Source organism: Fusarium mangiferae (assembly GCF_900044065.1).
Source record: "Fusarium mangiferae strain MRC7560 genome assembly, contig: FMAN_scaffold010, whole genome shotgun sequence".
NCBI classification, from domain to species: domain Eukaryota; kingdom Fungi; phylum Ascomycota; class Sordariomycetes; order Hypocreales; family Nectriaceae; genus Fusarium; species Fusarium mangiferae.
This window is the reverse complement of record NW_024573930.1, coordinates 824,348-839,846: the sequence shown is the minus strand read 5'-3', so window position 1 is coordinate 839,846 and position 15,499 is coordinate 824,348. Positions and strand designations below refer to the sequence as shown.

Here is a 15,499-nt window from a genome sequence, read left to right as displayed (position 1 = left end):
TCGCCATGCGCCAATCCAGAAACCAACCATTGTCAAAATGCAATCTCATCTATCACAAATGCGCTCAATCTGCTGCATCCGATTCCCATATGCTAAACTCGACCAGAGTCAATCAATCGCTCCCTTTTTTCCCGTTTCATTAACGTAGCCATGCTGCCGCTTCTTAAGCTCAATCCCTCTGAACACCCAATTGACCTCATCAAGTATCCGTATCACATGCATATGCCATTACATCATATCTTTGCTCAGTTCGTAAGACCAGCCTCCCTCACGTCTGAGCTTGTCTCTGGCAGCCAGGTTCTTTCGGATGTCCTCTTCAGTAAGACGATCTGTGCCGCTCCAGTTGGCACTGGATGTTCGGGCACGGAACTTGTGGTGTCTGTCTTTGCTCTTGTCGAAGACCTCCTCCATGTTCAAGGGCGCAGGAGGCCCGAAGATTGACGCAGGGTCAATATCTTCCTGTCTAAAGAGGGCATCTCGAATGTATGGGGAGTTAGCCCATGCTGCGACCGTACCCGCTTGCGGTTCATCATCGTCCTCATCTTCATCGTCTGTCTGGATCTCAGGAAGCTCAATGGCCTCGCCATTCTGGAATCGCGGTGATGATCTTGGTACAGATTTGGCTGCAGACTTCATTCCATTGACAGGACCGGGACGTCCAGGTGTCTTGTAAGAAGGTCCCGCCGGGTTGGGGTTCGGGGCGAAAGGAATAGTTCCTTTGTGAATCTGAGCCATGTCCATAGGGTTGCCTCCCTTCATTTGACTCTGAGCAACGCCAGTCTTGAATAGGTTCTGTGCGCTAGCCTGGGAAACATAGCCACTCGTAAGAGTCTTCGTCTGCAGATCCTGGTACTTGTTAACCTTTGTTGGAATACAAGACACGCTTTGATTGCTCACCCTCTTAAGAGCGCTGGATGGACGAACTGGAGGTCCCTTGATATTAGGAGGCTGCTCCATATCAAGCTCATCAGCATAGTCATCGCTCGTTCGACGACGCTTGGCATCCTTTGCCTGGTATTGAGGTCCACGTGCAGGTGGAGGTCTTGAAGGTCCATCCTCGTTAGCATCCCGAAGTGGCCTTTTGGGGCCAGATTTAGAACCATTTGTCAAGTTAGCATTGACGGGTCGTCCCATGTCATCTTGCGATCTGAAGATTCCGGAGTTCATACGAGAAGGAGGACGAGGTGGTCCCTCTCGCTGTACCGAAGCAGACTTATCCTGCTGTAGACTGTACTGAGGTGGACCATTTGGCTGTGACCGAACAGCTGGGGGCGGCGCAGGGGTCTTCTTGGCTTTCTCAATGATTGCCAGTCGGTCTTGAGCTGCTTGACGCTGGGCATTCTTCTCACGCTTCTGTCGCTCTTCCTCTTGGCGACGGATGGCTTCTTGCTTCTTCTTGTCCTCTTTCAAGGCTGCGCGATCGCGCTCAATCTTTGCCTTCTTCTGTGCAGCCAAATCGAGACCTCTAGGCCGCCCATTTGATCCGGTAGAAGCACCAAAGTTTGGTACAGATTGCTTGGGCTGTGTAGAGGCCTTGCTTGCCTTGCTGATTGTTTGAGGAGGTTGAGAGCTTGTTGAAGCACCGAAGTCCTGATACCCACTAGCAACAGAGTTGCCAGGGTGTAACTGTGAGCCAGTGTTGACCTTGATGTGAACGGTAGGTGCCGCCTTTGTCTTCGCCGCTGGCTCTCGGCCTGGCTTCGCGATTCGCCTCATTTCCTTGGGGCGAGATAGTTGTCCAGGAATGGCGGATCTGTGAGCAGAAGGAGGGGGTACCAAAACAGGTGCATCGCCCATATCAAACTCCTGGTCAGCGGCCTTGACCTCTGTCTCCTCCTGAGGCTTAGCCCTTCGCGGGCTGGTTCGGGTTGGTTTAGGTGTAGCCTTAGGAGCAGGTGTTTCAACCTCTTTCCTGGCAGCGACCTGCTTTTCCATGTTGGCAAGCTTCTCCTGCTCTTTGCTGAAAACTCTGGCCTTTTCCCTTTCCTTTTCGCGCTCCTTCTCCAATTTCTCCATCTGCTCAGCTTGGACTCTAGCCTCTTTCTCCCTTCTCTTCTCCTCCTTCTCGCGTTCTACTGAAGCTCTTGTGCGCTTAGCAACTGGTCGAGGAGCAGTTGACTGCTGATCGGTAACAGTATCGCCACTCCTGTGGGAGTCAATGCTTGCCTTAGGAACGATTGAATCCAAAGAAGGATCAGGGAAATTTCCAAGCTGAGCTCGAGATGGCGAGAGCAGGGATGATTTGCCTTCGGCGCTCAGAGCTGCGCTGCTGGCGATCAGGCCCTTGGAAGTGCTGAGAATGGATGACATCTTGTTCTTGAGATGCTTCAGAGGACTGTCACGGAAGAGCCTCGTTGGAGACTTGGAGGGGGATGAGGAAGAAGGTGCAACAGCAGTGGCTGGTCTCACAGAAGCGTTCGTTACCGATATCGTCTTCTTCAATGGGCTTCCCTCCTCTGGATCCGAAGCTGGGATAAGTGGAACAGCAGGCACCGATACAGACTTGGAGTGTCCAAGGTATGCAGGTCGCTGGGGCTTGTTGGCCCGAGCCGGTGATCGGATACTGTCACGGTCTTCATCCAGGTCAAAAGATCCAAGAGTCTGCTTGCCGTGGATTCCTTCCATTACATCGGCAGTTCGGCTCTTAGAAAGTGACGGCCTTGTGGGCGTAGGAGCAACAGGCTGTTGTGTAGTGGGAGGGACAATCCAATCATCATCTTCGTCTTCGGGGAAAGCACCTGGAGTTGTTGTGGTCTCCACCTTTCTGGGCGATGATGATTTAGGTTCAGGTACTGACTGAGATACAGGTTGTGGCTGCTGAGAGTTGGTGATGCTGTGAATTGACTTCGAGGGTCGACTTCCATTTGGCTGCGATTTACCGAGTACACTAATTCGGTCCTGTAGCATCTGGGTGTATGTCTTGTTGTGGTGGATGGCAAGCTCCTCAGCGTTCTTAGGCTGTTGAGGCACTGTAGGGAAATCATCAACGTCCATCTCGTCTTGATCTGACTCGTCTGATGCACTGTGTTCTGCGTGGCTTGCCAGGCTTTTTCCTCTTGTGTTTCTCCCCAAGTAACTCGTCCTCTTAGGATCGACATGGCTTGTTCGAGAAGCTCTAGCACCAATACTCTTACCCGCTGTGAGAGGCTCACGAGCAGGGAGAGAAGGGAATTGCAAGCTGTTGCGGAAGCCCGGGCGGACGGGACTAGGGCTGTGGCGATCAGATTGAGACTGTGCATCATCCTGGATGGCGTTCTCGTCCTCCTGGGGCTCGGCCTGAGCCTCTTCCATATCAACGTCAGTTGTCGCTTGTTGTGTCTTGATCGGCGAAGAAGTCTTGATGGGGTCCTTGGCAAGAGATGTCCGTGAGGGGCTTGGCTGAGGGAAAGCAATGGCTTCATCCAAGGCAACAGGGTCAATATTTGAGGTATCTTCGTCCTCCAGGGGATCAAAGCTGGGAGGGTTGACATCTTGACTTCCGAAATAGCCAGAGTCGCCCTGCGTAGCCGGTTGTGATTTGGCTGCTGGAACTGGTTCCGATGCTTCTTCAACGGTCATGTGGGCGTCCTGGTCCGAGTGAATGGCTTGGGCGTCATCTGAAGGCTGTTCTGGCGCGTCTTCGACTGGTCCGTCAGAGGTAGGAGGCGCTGACTTTGGCGATGGGGCATGTCTTCTCGGCGAAGAAGACTTTGCTTGGTTCACAAGCTCCCTTTGGGGAGACTGAAGAAGAAGATGTTGCGCGAATCGGTTTGCTGAGCTCGATGGTGTGCCCCCAAAAACATTGGATAAGGGCTTCGAAGAGTTAATATGTGTTATTTGTGGACATTTGGCGGCTAAGCTTACCACTCTCGGCTCTGTGATCAATTTTCGTGCTGTTCGAGGTGTCTTGCCACGGAGTCTTCCAGGTGTTTTGAACGTTTCGGCGATGTTCCTACCAAGCGGCCAGTCAGTACATCGCGTCAAAACAAGGATCAAGACGCGTACGTTTCGTTCTCGTTGAAGATATTGGCCATGTGCTCATTGAGCCATGAGAACTCATTGTGAGCCGCGTATGTGAACTCGTCTACCTCAACATCAACTATCTGAAGGGCAGAAGCGCGCTCATCAGCGACCCAAGCAGCTGAGCCGGTTGGAATGCGCGGTCCTCGCATGGCCGCCATTGCGTCGGTTGAAAAGGGGCGCGTGCGGAGGTGATTGGAGTTGATTATCAACTATTGTTCGTGCGATATTGGCTATGTACTCATCGGGTTGGAAGGTCGGGATGAAGTCGAAAAGTTTAGTGTGTTTGAAAGTTGTGAACTCGAAGTGCGAGAGGAGCTAGGTCTCAATAACAAAGAGGGATGTTTACCCGTATGCCGAATTCAGACTAGCGTTGATGGATTTCCCAGCTCGGCAGTGGGGCTCACTCAAGCTGCTATTCACGGCCAACGAACGTTGAGGATGTATTTCTTATGAAACAGAGGCATGTAAACAAAGTGTCATAGGCCTCAGCGGGTTAACAAAGCGCATATAATGGCTTCTGTTCGTTGATAGTTTCTACGAAGTTAACAATAGCTCAATCTGAGCTACAGGGCTATAACCGTTGTGCCGAAGCTAAACTTCAAGTACCTTTCTTAACGCCCGGCCAATTTAATGATATCAGCCAACACGTGCTGATAACGCCTTATCGGTCGCAACTCTATTGTTTACTTTCGCGTTCCCCTCCCCCTTTGGATGCGGAGCGACGAAACATAGCAAAAGATTCAACGAAGCCGCGGACTCAACCTCGCCCAACATGAGGGTTATTGAAGTAATTATTGACGTGAGTACTTGGTTCATACTATTTTCCTGCTATATCCATTCTGACTTTTCTTTTTTTTACAGGGCTTCAAGTCTTATGCCGTGCGTACCGTGATCTCAGGATGGTAAGCCAACTATCAAAACATTCGAGGAACAATAACCAACATATACAGGGACGAGAGTTTCAATTCGATCACTGGCCTCAACGGTAGTGGAAAGTCAAACATCCTCGATGCGATATGTTTCGTTCTCGGAATTACAAACATGTCAACGGTTCGAGCGCAAAATCTACAGGTCAGTCACCGCCGATTCGACCACCTTCAGTACATACTGACGACAACCACAGGACCTGATATATAAGCGCGGTCAAGCTGGTGTGACAAAAGCCAGCGTCACAATTGTTTTCGACAATCGAGAAACCAAAAAGTCCCCGATCGGTTTCGAAGAATATGCCACCATTAGTGTTACACGACAGATCGTCCTTGGAGGAACATCCAAGTACCTCATCAACGGCCACCGCGCTCAACAACAGACAGTGCAAAACCTATTCCAGTCGGTGCAGCTCAACATCAACAGCCCCAACTTCCTCATTATGCAGGGTCGCATCACAAAAGTCCTCAATATGAAGGCTGTAGAGATCTTGGCCATGATAGAGGAAGCTGCCGGAACCAGAATGTTCGAGGATCGTCGAGACAAGGCGCTCAAGACAATGGCCAAGAAGGAAACCAAGCTAGTCGAGCTTCGAGAGCTCCTCAAGGACGAGATTGAGCCCAAATTGGAGAAGCTGCGAACTGAAAAGCGTGCTTTCCTAGACTTCCAGCAGACTCAAAACGACCTGGAGAGACTGACTCGAGTGGTCGTTGCGTACGATTATCTGCGCTACCAAGACTCTCTAAGCCAGTCAGCAGCAGATCTCGAAGGAAAGAAGCAAAGGCGGCGCGATCTGGAGGAGTCAGCAGCTCGTCTGAAGAGCGAAATTTCTCATCTTGAAGAGGATGTGAAGAAAGTGCGAGCTCAACGAGACAAGGAGCTTCGAAAAGGAGGCAAGGCTTCAGCACTAGAGGAGGCAGCCAAGAAGCACTCGAATGAGCTTGTGCGACTAGCCACCATTCTTGATCTGAAGAAGTCCAGCTTGTCAGAGGAAGAAGAAAAGAAGGTGGCTGTTGAGAAGACGGTCTCAGAGTTGGAAGCCACCCTGCAGGAGAAGACAGCCGCTTTCGAAAACGCAAAGGCCCGGTACGATGCCGCCAAGGAAGATCTCGAACAGCAAAACAAAGACGCTGAGTCTAAGGAAGAACTCCTTCAAACTCTGCAGACAGGTGTGGCCTCCAAGGATGGCCAAGAGAACGGCTACCAGGGTCAACTTCAAGATGCAAAGAATCGTGCAACGACGGCGGCTACAGAGCAAGAGCAAGCAAAGATCAAGATTGCGCATTTGGAAAAGCGTGTCAAGGAAGAGGAGCCTCGTGCAAAAAAGGCGAAGGAGCAGAACGCCGATCTTCTGCACGATCTTGAAGGCCTGAAGACACAAGCCCAGAAGTTAGAGAAAGAACTTGGTCGACTGGGCTTCGAACCTGGTCAGGAAGAGCAGATGTTTAAGAGGGAGTCAGAGTTGCAACAAACAGTTCGCAATTTGAGGCAGGAATCTGACAAGCTGAAGCGCCAAGTCGCCAACACAGAGTTCAACTACGCGGATCCTGTGCCCAACTTTGATCGATCCAAGGTCAAGGGTCTTGTCGCCCAATTATTCACTCTTGACAAGGAGCACACTCAGGCCGGCACTGCGTTGGAGATCTGCGCCGGAGGACGTCTATACAACGTCGTGGTTGATACTGAGATCACAGGTACACAGCTGCTACAAAGGGGCAAGCTACGAAAGCGTGTCACTATCATTCCTCTCAACAAGATCGCTGCTTTCAAAGCTTCAGCACAAACCATCGCTACGGCTCAAAACATCGCACCTGGCAAGGTTGATCTGGCGCTGTCTTTAGTTGGCTACGATCACGAGGTGTCAGCAGCTATGGAGTATGTCTTTGGCAATACTCTGATCTGCGCTGATGCAAATACTGCTAAGAGGGTCACTTTCGACCCGAACGTGCGCATGAGAAGTATCACTCTTGAAGGAGATGCGTACGATCCATCTGGTACACTATCTGGCGGAAGCTCACCAAACTCGAGCGGTGTTCTGGTACTTCTCCAGAAGCTCAACGGCCTGACTCGTCAACTGAGCGAAGCCGAAGGTGCTTTGAGGGAGCTCCAAGCCCGCATGACTAAGGAGAAGGCCAAGCTGGACCAAGCTCGCAGAATCAAGCAAGACTTGGATCTCAAGAGCCACGAGATCAAACTTGCTGAGGAGCAGATCAGCGGCAACTCTTCGTCTTCCATCATTCAGGAAGTGGCGAATATGAAGTCAACCATTCAAGAACTCAAAGAGGGTATATCCGAGGCGAAGACTCGACAAGCAAAGGCGGTCGCCGACATAAAGACCATTGAGAAGGATATGAATGACTTCGACAACAACAAGGATGCCAAGCTCGTCGAACTGCAGAAGGCACTTGATAAGCTGCGAGCTGGCCTCGGTAAGAACGCTGCCGCGGTAAAGACTTTGCAAAAAGAACTCCAGGGAGCACAACTCGACGCCGAGCAAGCGGGTGTCGACTTGTCTGCTGCTCGAGAACAGTTGCAAGAAGTCGAGATCGCCATCAAGGCCCAACAGAAAGACATTCAAGACCTAGCAGAGCAAAAGGCTGAACTTCAGGAAACGCACGACACTGTTCAGGCTCAGCTTGATGATGAACGCGCCAAGCTGCATCAATTCGATGACGAGCTTCGAGCCTTGGAAGATGCCACTCGCTCCAAGAACTCACGCATTGCCGAGGAGAGTCTCGAAATGCAGAAGCTTGGTCATCTTGTGGAGAAGTTCCACAAAGAGCAACAAGGTGCTGCCGAAAAGGTCGCCCGACTAGAGAAGGAGTTCGACTGGATTGCGGACGAAAAGGACAAGTTTGGTCGCAGCGGAACTCCGTATGACTTCAAGAACCACAACATTGGAGAGTGCAAGTCAACATTACATAACTTGACTGAGCGCTTCCAGGGCATGAAGAAGAAGATCAACCCCAAGGTCATGAACATGATCGACAGTGTTGAGAAGAAGGAGGTGTCGCTCAAGCACATGATCAAGACTGTCATCAGGGACAAGCGTAAGATTGAAGAGACAATCGTCAGCTTGGATGACTACAAGAAGAAGGCACTTCACGAGACATGGGAGAAGGTCAATGGTGACTTTGGTAACATCTTCTCCGAGTTGCTTCCCGGAGGCAGCTTTGCCAAGCTCGATCCTCCCGAGGGCAAGACTATTAGCGATGGTCTTGAGGTCAAGGTCTGTCTTGGTAAAGTGTGGAAGCAGAGTTTGACGGAACTGAGTGGTGGACAAAGGTATGCAATCCCTGACTATCCCTGATATACAAATGCTAATGCTCTGACTTCTAGATCGTTGGTTGCTCTATCTCTCATCATGGCTCTGCTCCAGTTCAAGCCTGCCCCTATGTACATTCTTGACGAGGTTGATGCCGCGCTAGATCTGTCACATACCCAGAACATCGGTCGTCTCATCAAGACCCGATTCAAGGGCTCGCAGTTCATCGTCGTCAGTCTGAAAGACGGCATGTTCCAGAACGCGAACCGCATTTTCCGCACTCGCTTCAGCGAAGGTACCAGTATGGTGCAGGCTCTCACGCCAGCGGATATGAAGTAATGATGTTGACGGCAACTGGGAAATGTCTGGAATGAGTGTATGACAAGGACTAGACCGGGTTTTGTACATGAGGCGTCGGGCTGGATGGGGAGGTATGATGTATTTTAGGCATTGGGATACCATGTGATATCGTTTGATTTAGTAACGTCAAGGCATGTATGGCCTGCAATTTCTTGAAAGCTTCGAAGGTGCTTCACTATTCAGGAGATAAGTTGATTGCGTGATGTGATCGTAAATATTAAATTGACTTGTATCCCCTCAAATAATGTTGTGTGCCAGGTAACTGTTTCTCCAGGAACACAGAATACGCTGGACGTAACAAATTATGATCAGTCCCATTCAATCTGTCGATGTGTTGATCAACTTGGTCGAGAGCCCTCATACATTACAGTTGTTCTACCCTGAAGATCCCAATTTGTTGCTTAGCTCCAAGATACCGAGCCAGCTCGGCAGGAAGTTCAACATCCATATTCAGTCCCATCGTATTTTTTCCGCCGATCTTGACTTCAGTGAAGGAATAACCTCTTGCTCGAATTTCTCCCTCGTTCGGGAATGACACTGGCAACAAGAATTCCTTTTCAGGTGTGGCTTTCAAACCGTGGCTAATTTTGGCTACGACTTGTTGCAAAATACCCTGTAGTCCTGAATCTGTCCAGGGAAACCTCAAGACAAGAAAGGAACCTTCAATATGGCCCAACAGGCGGCTAGTCTTGTCTGGATCAGGAATCCAGAGGTCGACTTCGATGTTGGCTAGCAACGGGAAGTGTTCGTGTGAGATGGCTTGCCAAACATCTTTCTGACCAGCTTCAGAGTCCCGTCGAGCAAGCGTATATAGAAGATCAAACTCTGAGTGCTTGAATGAGGCACCGTCGCGCTCTAGTTCGATTCCACGACATGATTGAACAGGGAAAATACGCAGACTCTGCGCAACAGCCTGCTTCCTTTCCGGCTCTGCCCCGGGGAGCCGGCGATCGGGCGATCTGCCAGGGCCGATGTCCATGTCTCGGAGGGCCTCGCCGGCCCGCGAGTGGGTCTGCCGGAGGACATCGCTGCAATCCACGGGGACGGGAGGGAAGAGGATCAAGACGGGGACGAGGAAAGCGACGAGGGTGACGGTGAGAAGTACGAGCGACACGGCGTCTAGGTTGCACACAAAGTGCTTAGTGGCAACCACTCCATCACGGATGCGTATGCCTGAAAGCATAGCTGTCATATTGCTCAGCCGATGGGCGAGGGCTGAATCGCGACCTGCAGCGGTAAGATAGCCCTGCAGGCGCGGGATCAAATCCGTCATTTGCCGTCGAGGTGAGGGGACAGCGCTAAACACTAGGGAGGGAGGCTTGAGTCGAGTTGGGTTGAGTTGAGTTAACCTCAGAGATGCGTATGCACTGCAAAGCGCCTCTCGCACGAGCTGCGCAATAGGGGGAAGCCAAGGATCTGAGGGCTGAAGTTGACGTTAACGTGCTAGTCCGATATTGATCGGTCTCGTTCTTGAGTATTTGCAGATCTTTGTTGTTATCGACCAAGTTGTGGTGGCCTTTGGTGTATGTATGTGTATGCACGTATGTGAGCCCACACACTGTAGGGTCGACTAGTGATTTAGGTTTGTTTCGAGTTTTCATTTCCCCTCAAGTGTCATGATAGGTCCAGGATGCCGAATCTCCAACTACTCACTAGGCACTGTACCCCTTCGGCGGCCACGGGCCTCCGATTCTCCCTGAGCGTACCTATCGCATCGTTTCGTTTTAAATTACGACCGGGATATTCAGAGTCTCAAACTAATCCCCTTGCTTGAGCTCTCTCAGTGCCATGGATGTTGCGATATAAAACTCTGCTAGGCTAGGTTGCCTCGTGCTGGACTGGAATGGTAGGGTTGGAAACGTGAAAAGCTAGTGAGCAAGCACCCATCACATCCACTCTGTTATGCAAAGAGACAGGGTCTCGTTCCCCTGTAACTTAGGGACGCATTTTGACAACACGTCTTCTCCACAGGATCCGGAATGCGTAGCCGCTCAGCACAGCTGCTACGCGTTTTGTCGTCCCGCCTATCCGATGTAGTTTGATATCATCGTACACATAGCATGAGTGATATGTACCGTTCTTCCAAGGATACAAGACATACCTCCTCCCTGATCTGATAACGAAGGAGGAGGTGCTATTGTAAAGATGCCATGCTAATCGCAACACCCCGCTGATCATGGATTACGTGTCTCGGCCAACCAGATAGACAGATGTTCTCGCAGCACTTGTATCCTGTAGCCTCCACGGAGGATCTGAGTTGGTCGGAAAGAAAGAAATACCGAGGAGGGTCACCAGCGGAACGGTTCAGCCGTTTCCCACCAACCTGTCAACGCCAGGGACCCTCTTTGGCTCTCTTGGTCGTTGAACCTTGGTGCCACCAACAAGACACTTGACGGTAAATGTGTCAACTGCCAACGGTCTCACTTCAGCTATACTGGGGTAGAGGTATCAAATAAGAAGTCAGGATTACTCTGATCAACCCTGATGAAGAGCCTTCGTTTCTACAAGTTTATTGGCCAACATAAGCGCGCTCCTTTGGGAATTCATGCTTTGTTTTGATTGCAGCACTGTGCGCTGTCAAACAGCGTAATGTTGTTGTCTTTGATCATCACAAGTAAGTCCCGGAGTTAACTAGGTAGTCTGTTGAAGAGGTGGGTCAATTCCCGTCTGATCCTGGTGTTCCTCATGGCGGCTGCGACCACCAGAAAATCCTCGCTGCATTGATCGCCATGAGGCTGGTCGGAGATACTTCTGCTTTCATCCAGAGCCTCCATTCCTGGCTTCCCTGTCGTACCGACACGCTGACTCGTAGTAGAGGTAAGCACAGATGGTTGCTGTACTTGGCCCAGAAGAGTCACGAAGCTGTCAAGCAGGGATCAACAGGTAACTGTAACTGGCAAAAGAAATTGGTTGATTATACCATTTTGGCCTCATTGAGCCAAATCGAGTCTCAGCGTGTCAGAAGTGCGTCGACGGCTTTACGACATGTCTTGGGTATTAAAATGACCGTCATAAGCCCGCAGATCGTAGCCCAGGCCGGACTCCATACCCATAGAGGAAGTTATGAAATGCAGTGAGATAGAGGCACAACCGTTCCTTTGATAACCATGGGACTGTTGGTAGCATGGCATACAGGCATAGTTATCTCACTTTGCTCTACCACAAAAGCCTGGGACCAAGTTAACAACAGCTCGACTGATAATGCCTAAGACAAAGCAAGCCGGAGACTCGGGTCCGCGCCCCACCGATCAACTTTCAGGCTGAAAAGCATGCCTTGCTGCAATTTCCACATCTTGTTGCAAGGGAAGTCCTGGGATCTTGAAGGATGAACGAAAACGAGGCTCGATATTGGCAGCGGTTCTGATCCATCTCCACCATACCCTCCCCGCAACCCCTCAATGGTCTAGCGGTGACGATAATGTAGACAAACTCCGCCAATGTCAATTTGCTGTGGTTGGGATAGCTATGCCCAACGCAAGCTCTCGTTCTTTCAATGGTCCTAGTTTCGGTACGTGAAACGGCTTTGAAACAGGTAAAACACCATAGGTGAGGACCCTTCGTGGACTCTGTGGAGAAATGCCTCAGTTGTCTCGATACAACAGACAACAAAATAACTCCAGGTATCCGTATTCAGATAGTACCCTGGCTCCTTCTCGGACATTGCACTTCGCACGATGCTGCAACCATCTCTCGCTGTGATAGGAGCTCTCCCATCCTATCAAGATCCAAATGACTGTGAAAGAGCCCTTACTCCCTAGATATGGAGACCGCCAAGCAGTGCCGGTTAGTTTTGGGTTGAGTCCAATTCTGACGAAGGCTTTGCGTTTATGAATACGAGGAATCAATTGATTGTAGTGCCGAGTTCTACACTCACTGCAGTAACTATAGACGCTGGTCGTGATAGTGTTGGTTTCGATCTGTCAGATCACGCTTGCAGTAATGTTCTTGAAAATCACCAATGCCCCCAGCCAGGGTTAGCCCGACGGACTATATGGTCGTATCAGATCCAAGCACACTGCAGCTTTAGTCCACACCTTGTCGAGGAAGGATGAAAGAGAACCTTTGAAGAGAGGTGGAGGACTCGTGAACAAGGATATAAATCTTCCGAAGCGCGCGCTGACCAAGAGCGCCAGCATGTGCTCCTTTAGGCTTGAACGCCTACCAATCTGCATCCAGTTTCAAACCTGTGATACATCGATGTAGTCTTTGTTAGAGGAGATGGATCAGACACTATGTCCCTTGATGCTTGGCAAGTCGACCAAAGCGGATCAGTGTACTGCGGAATTTCGGTGACCTGACCCAAGACGATTTGAGCATAAGTGGTGGGAGCTGAATGAATGGGCTGTATGCTTTGTGGGCCGTTTGTTGGTTGTCGGGTTTGGCTAGACCAGGGCCAACACCGTAATCCTCCAGACTGGCGGCGTGTTTCCTGTCCACTGCACTCAGGCACAAACTGTCTAGGATTATGCGGACCTTTTCTTGAATCGAGGTATTAATGTTTTCGAATAGTAAAGGGAACCTAAATAATCTAAGTATTCAGCATATTTAAGTTCACGACCTTCAAGTAAGTTAGTCTGCTCGACCCGATCACTCGGATTATTGGTTCATGGCTTTGGCACGTTCCAGAAAATAACTAAGCTAGCTTGGCGGGAAGCACCTGGTCTATGGTAACCAGGGCTCCTCCTATTACCACTCACCATCTAGTTGCAAGAGGATCGTTTTGTCTGTGCTCAGATACACATGGGCCTTGACAGTAGGGCTTTTTAACGCCGACGAATGTCGGTGCTGGCCCCGATAATCAAGGCGTTGAGGCTTGAGGAGTAACACCAGTATCATCGCACAGGACTATGCAGCGTTATAGTACTGCATACATAACCTGCATGTGCAAGATGGAGCTTGCAGAGTTAGTTCTGGCTAGCTTGCATGGTATCACTAAGCACCACGTCTGCAAGCTTCATGCACTGAGGGTACCAAAATATGCAGCGTTGAACTAACAGGGTATGGTCAACTGTTGGATCATTTCAGGGCTGTTCTGGTCTCGAAACTGGTTTGGCGGAGTAGTCGGAGGTCCCATGGTAAAAACATAGACTTGTAATATAGTAGATCGTTTCAGGGCGATCAGTTCTCGATCAGGCCTCTAGTAGAAGCATCGGAGGCTCATCCGTGGTTGTACTATAGCAGTGCTGCAGTGGTATGGAAACCATCCTCTCAACTTATCCAAAGACTCTGATGTATGGTATGACCTGGTCTGATGCAGGATGGCAGAGCTGAAAACAGGGAATCAACGGCATGTATGCCTGAAATTTGCCACAAGCTCGCCCGCAGTTTGAGTCTCGAGAACGAATGTTCAATGTCCACCATACATCGTCATGATGGCGATGACAAGAGAAAATAAACTGTTGAGCCAGAGTCAACTCCTGACAGCCAGGACCCACAGAGGCGTTCATTGCTGGGTTCGGCCACGCGACTACCCACACAGGCTGCCGGGAGCGGGACTTGATCCAAGCGTCAAGACATCATTAAGCCGTTTCATTTGTTGCCAGTGGCTGGGACGGATCCGGTGGTTGTTGCTCCGCGGCGCCTCTGTCAAGGGTTTCATTGGGACATGAGTGTCCTCTCCCACGGTTGCACCCTTGTTGATGGTGCCCTATCAGATCGCCATCTGGAACCAGGGACTATGGCCGCATTTTTAATGCCAAGCCTGCCAATGACAGGTACAGGTTTGTAAGGATGAGGAAACACCTCAAGGCTGCTTTTCTGTACGTAAGAAGGGGTGAACAAGATAACAAGGCCATCGAGGATCCGAATAACAGAGGCAAATCATGCTGCATGAGTAAAAACTGCAGCACATCCTTTGGGAGTCTGTCAGTTCTTTGGTCCATACCAATGACTTCCATCCTGACAGTCCTGGGAGGTTGCATCACCGTTGATGATTGACCTTGTCCATGGGTGATCCCTGAAGTGCCTCCCGACAAGAACAACGTCAAAAGCACAGACACAGCCTTGAACGACCCCCAAGGATTCTGTGCCATCGTTGTGGTCGGCGTGTCTCCTTATGTCTCAGTGTTATAGAGGTTCATACTGATTTGTTATGTCAGCCTCATTTCACTGATTGTATCAGGCTGTCCACTCGCGTGGCTGACTAAATACTGAGACCATTATGTCTGGCGAGTAAAAACCCGAGCTGGAACGATCGACAATGCGATATCGTTTTGTATGTAAGAAGATAGTCGTATATCTGGACTTGAACGTCCTGCTGAGCAACTTTTTCAAGTTAAGTAGGGGTCAGGAGGAAGGCGAAAATTAGGACAAGGCTATTTCGCATTCTTTAGCTGCATTAGGTCAAGGCCAGATGGATGGACGAGTACATACCTGCATGATGAATGAATACATCCAACCCTTCCCCTACCATCACAGACTTTTTAACTGGAACATGGTAGCTCATCAAAGCCAGGGGAGCGGTTCCGACTGCAAAGAATTAAGGCCGACCCATCAGCTACAAATGTCCGTCTGCGGCTTCGGCACTGTCCCAGTGTGGTAAAGCTTTAACGGCATTTCGTGGAGGTACGTAGGTACAGAGAAGAAACAAGACCCAGGAGATCGGGCGCATTCCAACCATTCCATGTCAAACAAAGCGGAGCTGGTTCGGGGGTATTCGTATCCTTGTCAGTCAATTATCCATGAAATACAAGATTTCGGGGGTAGAAACGAAAATGACCAAATGGGAGAGGAGTTTGTTATGTAGGTACCTTAGGCCAAGTGAATGGAAAGAGGAAAGAAAGAACTCTCCTATGCCTAGGAAGGTAAGATTGGATCGGATTGGCAGGCATGGACCTAATGGATGAGGTGTAGGCAGGCACGCCTGTCATCGATGCAACTGGGGCGTGTTCCTTCCCTTCCGTCCCCTTTCACTCCATCCCTCCTACCTAACTAATCCCATCCATC

The 15,499-nt window shown here is 50.2% G+C and overlaps 3 protein-coding genes across 3 annotated transcripts; 1 reads left to right on the top strand and 2 right to left on the bottom strand.

The window, feature by feature from the left end:
* Positions 1-228: 228 nt before the first annotated feature.
* Positions 229-4,160, bottom strand: FMAN_02379 (uncharacterized protein; the record flags this gene model as incomplete). Its single annotated transcript, XM_041835727.1, has 4 exons — positions 229-846; positions 898-3,792; positions 3,844-3,931; positions 3,985-4,160. The coding sequence occupies 4 exons, from the start codon at positions 4,158-4,160 to the stop codon at positions 229-231; spliced, it is 3,777 nt and encodes a 1,258-aa protein (XP_041685863.1).
* A 614-nt stretch (positions 4,161-4,774) lies between these two features.
* On the top strand, positions 4,775-8,533 carry FMAN_02378 (putative chromosome segregation protein cut14; the record flags this gene model as incomplete). Its single annotated transcript, XM_041835726.1, has 5 exons — positions 4,775-4,801; positions 4,864-4,904; positions 4,953-5,073; positions 5,126-8,214; positions 8,269-8,533. 5 exons carry the CDS (start codon positions 4,775-4,777, stop codon positions 8,531-8,533), a joined length of 3,543 nt encoding a protein of 1,180 aa, XP_041685862.1.
* A 385-nt stretch (positions 8,534-8,918) lies between these two features.
* FMAN_02377 (uncharacterized protein) lies at positions 8,919-9,746 on the bottom strand (the record flags this gene model as incomplete). Its single annotated transcript, XM_041835725.1, has 1 exon — positions 8,919-9,746. One exon carries the CDS (start codon positions 9,744-9,746, stop codon positions 8,919-8,921), a length of 828 nt encoding a protein of 275 aa, XP_041685861.1.
* Between the last annotated feature and the right edge of the window lie 5,753 nt (positions 9,747-15,499).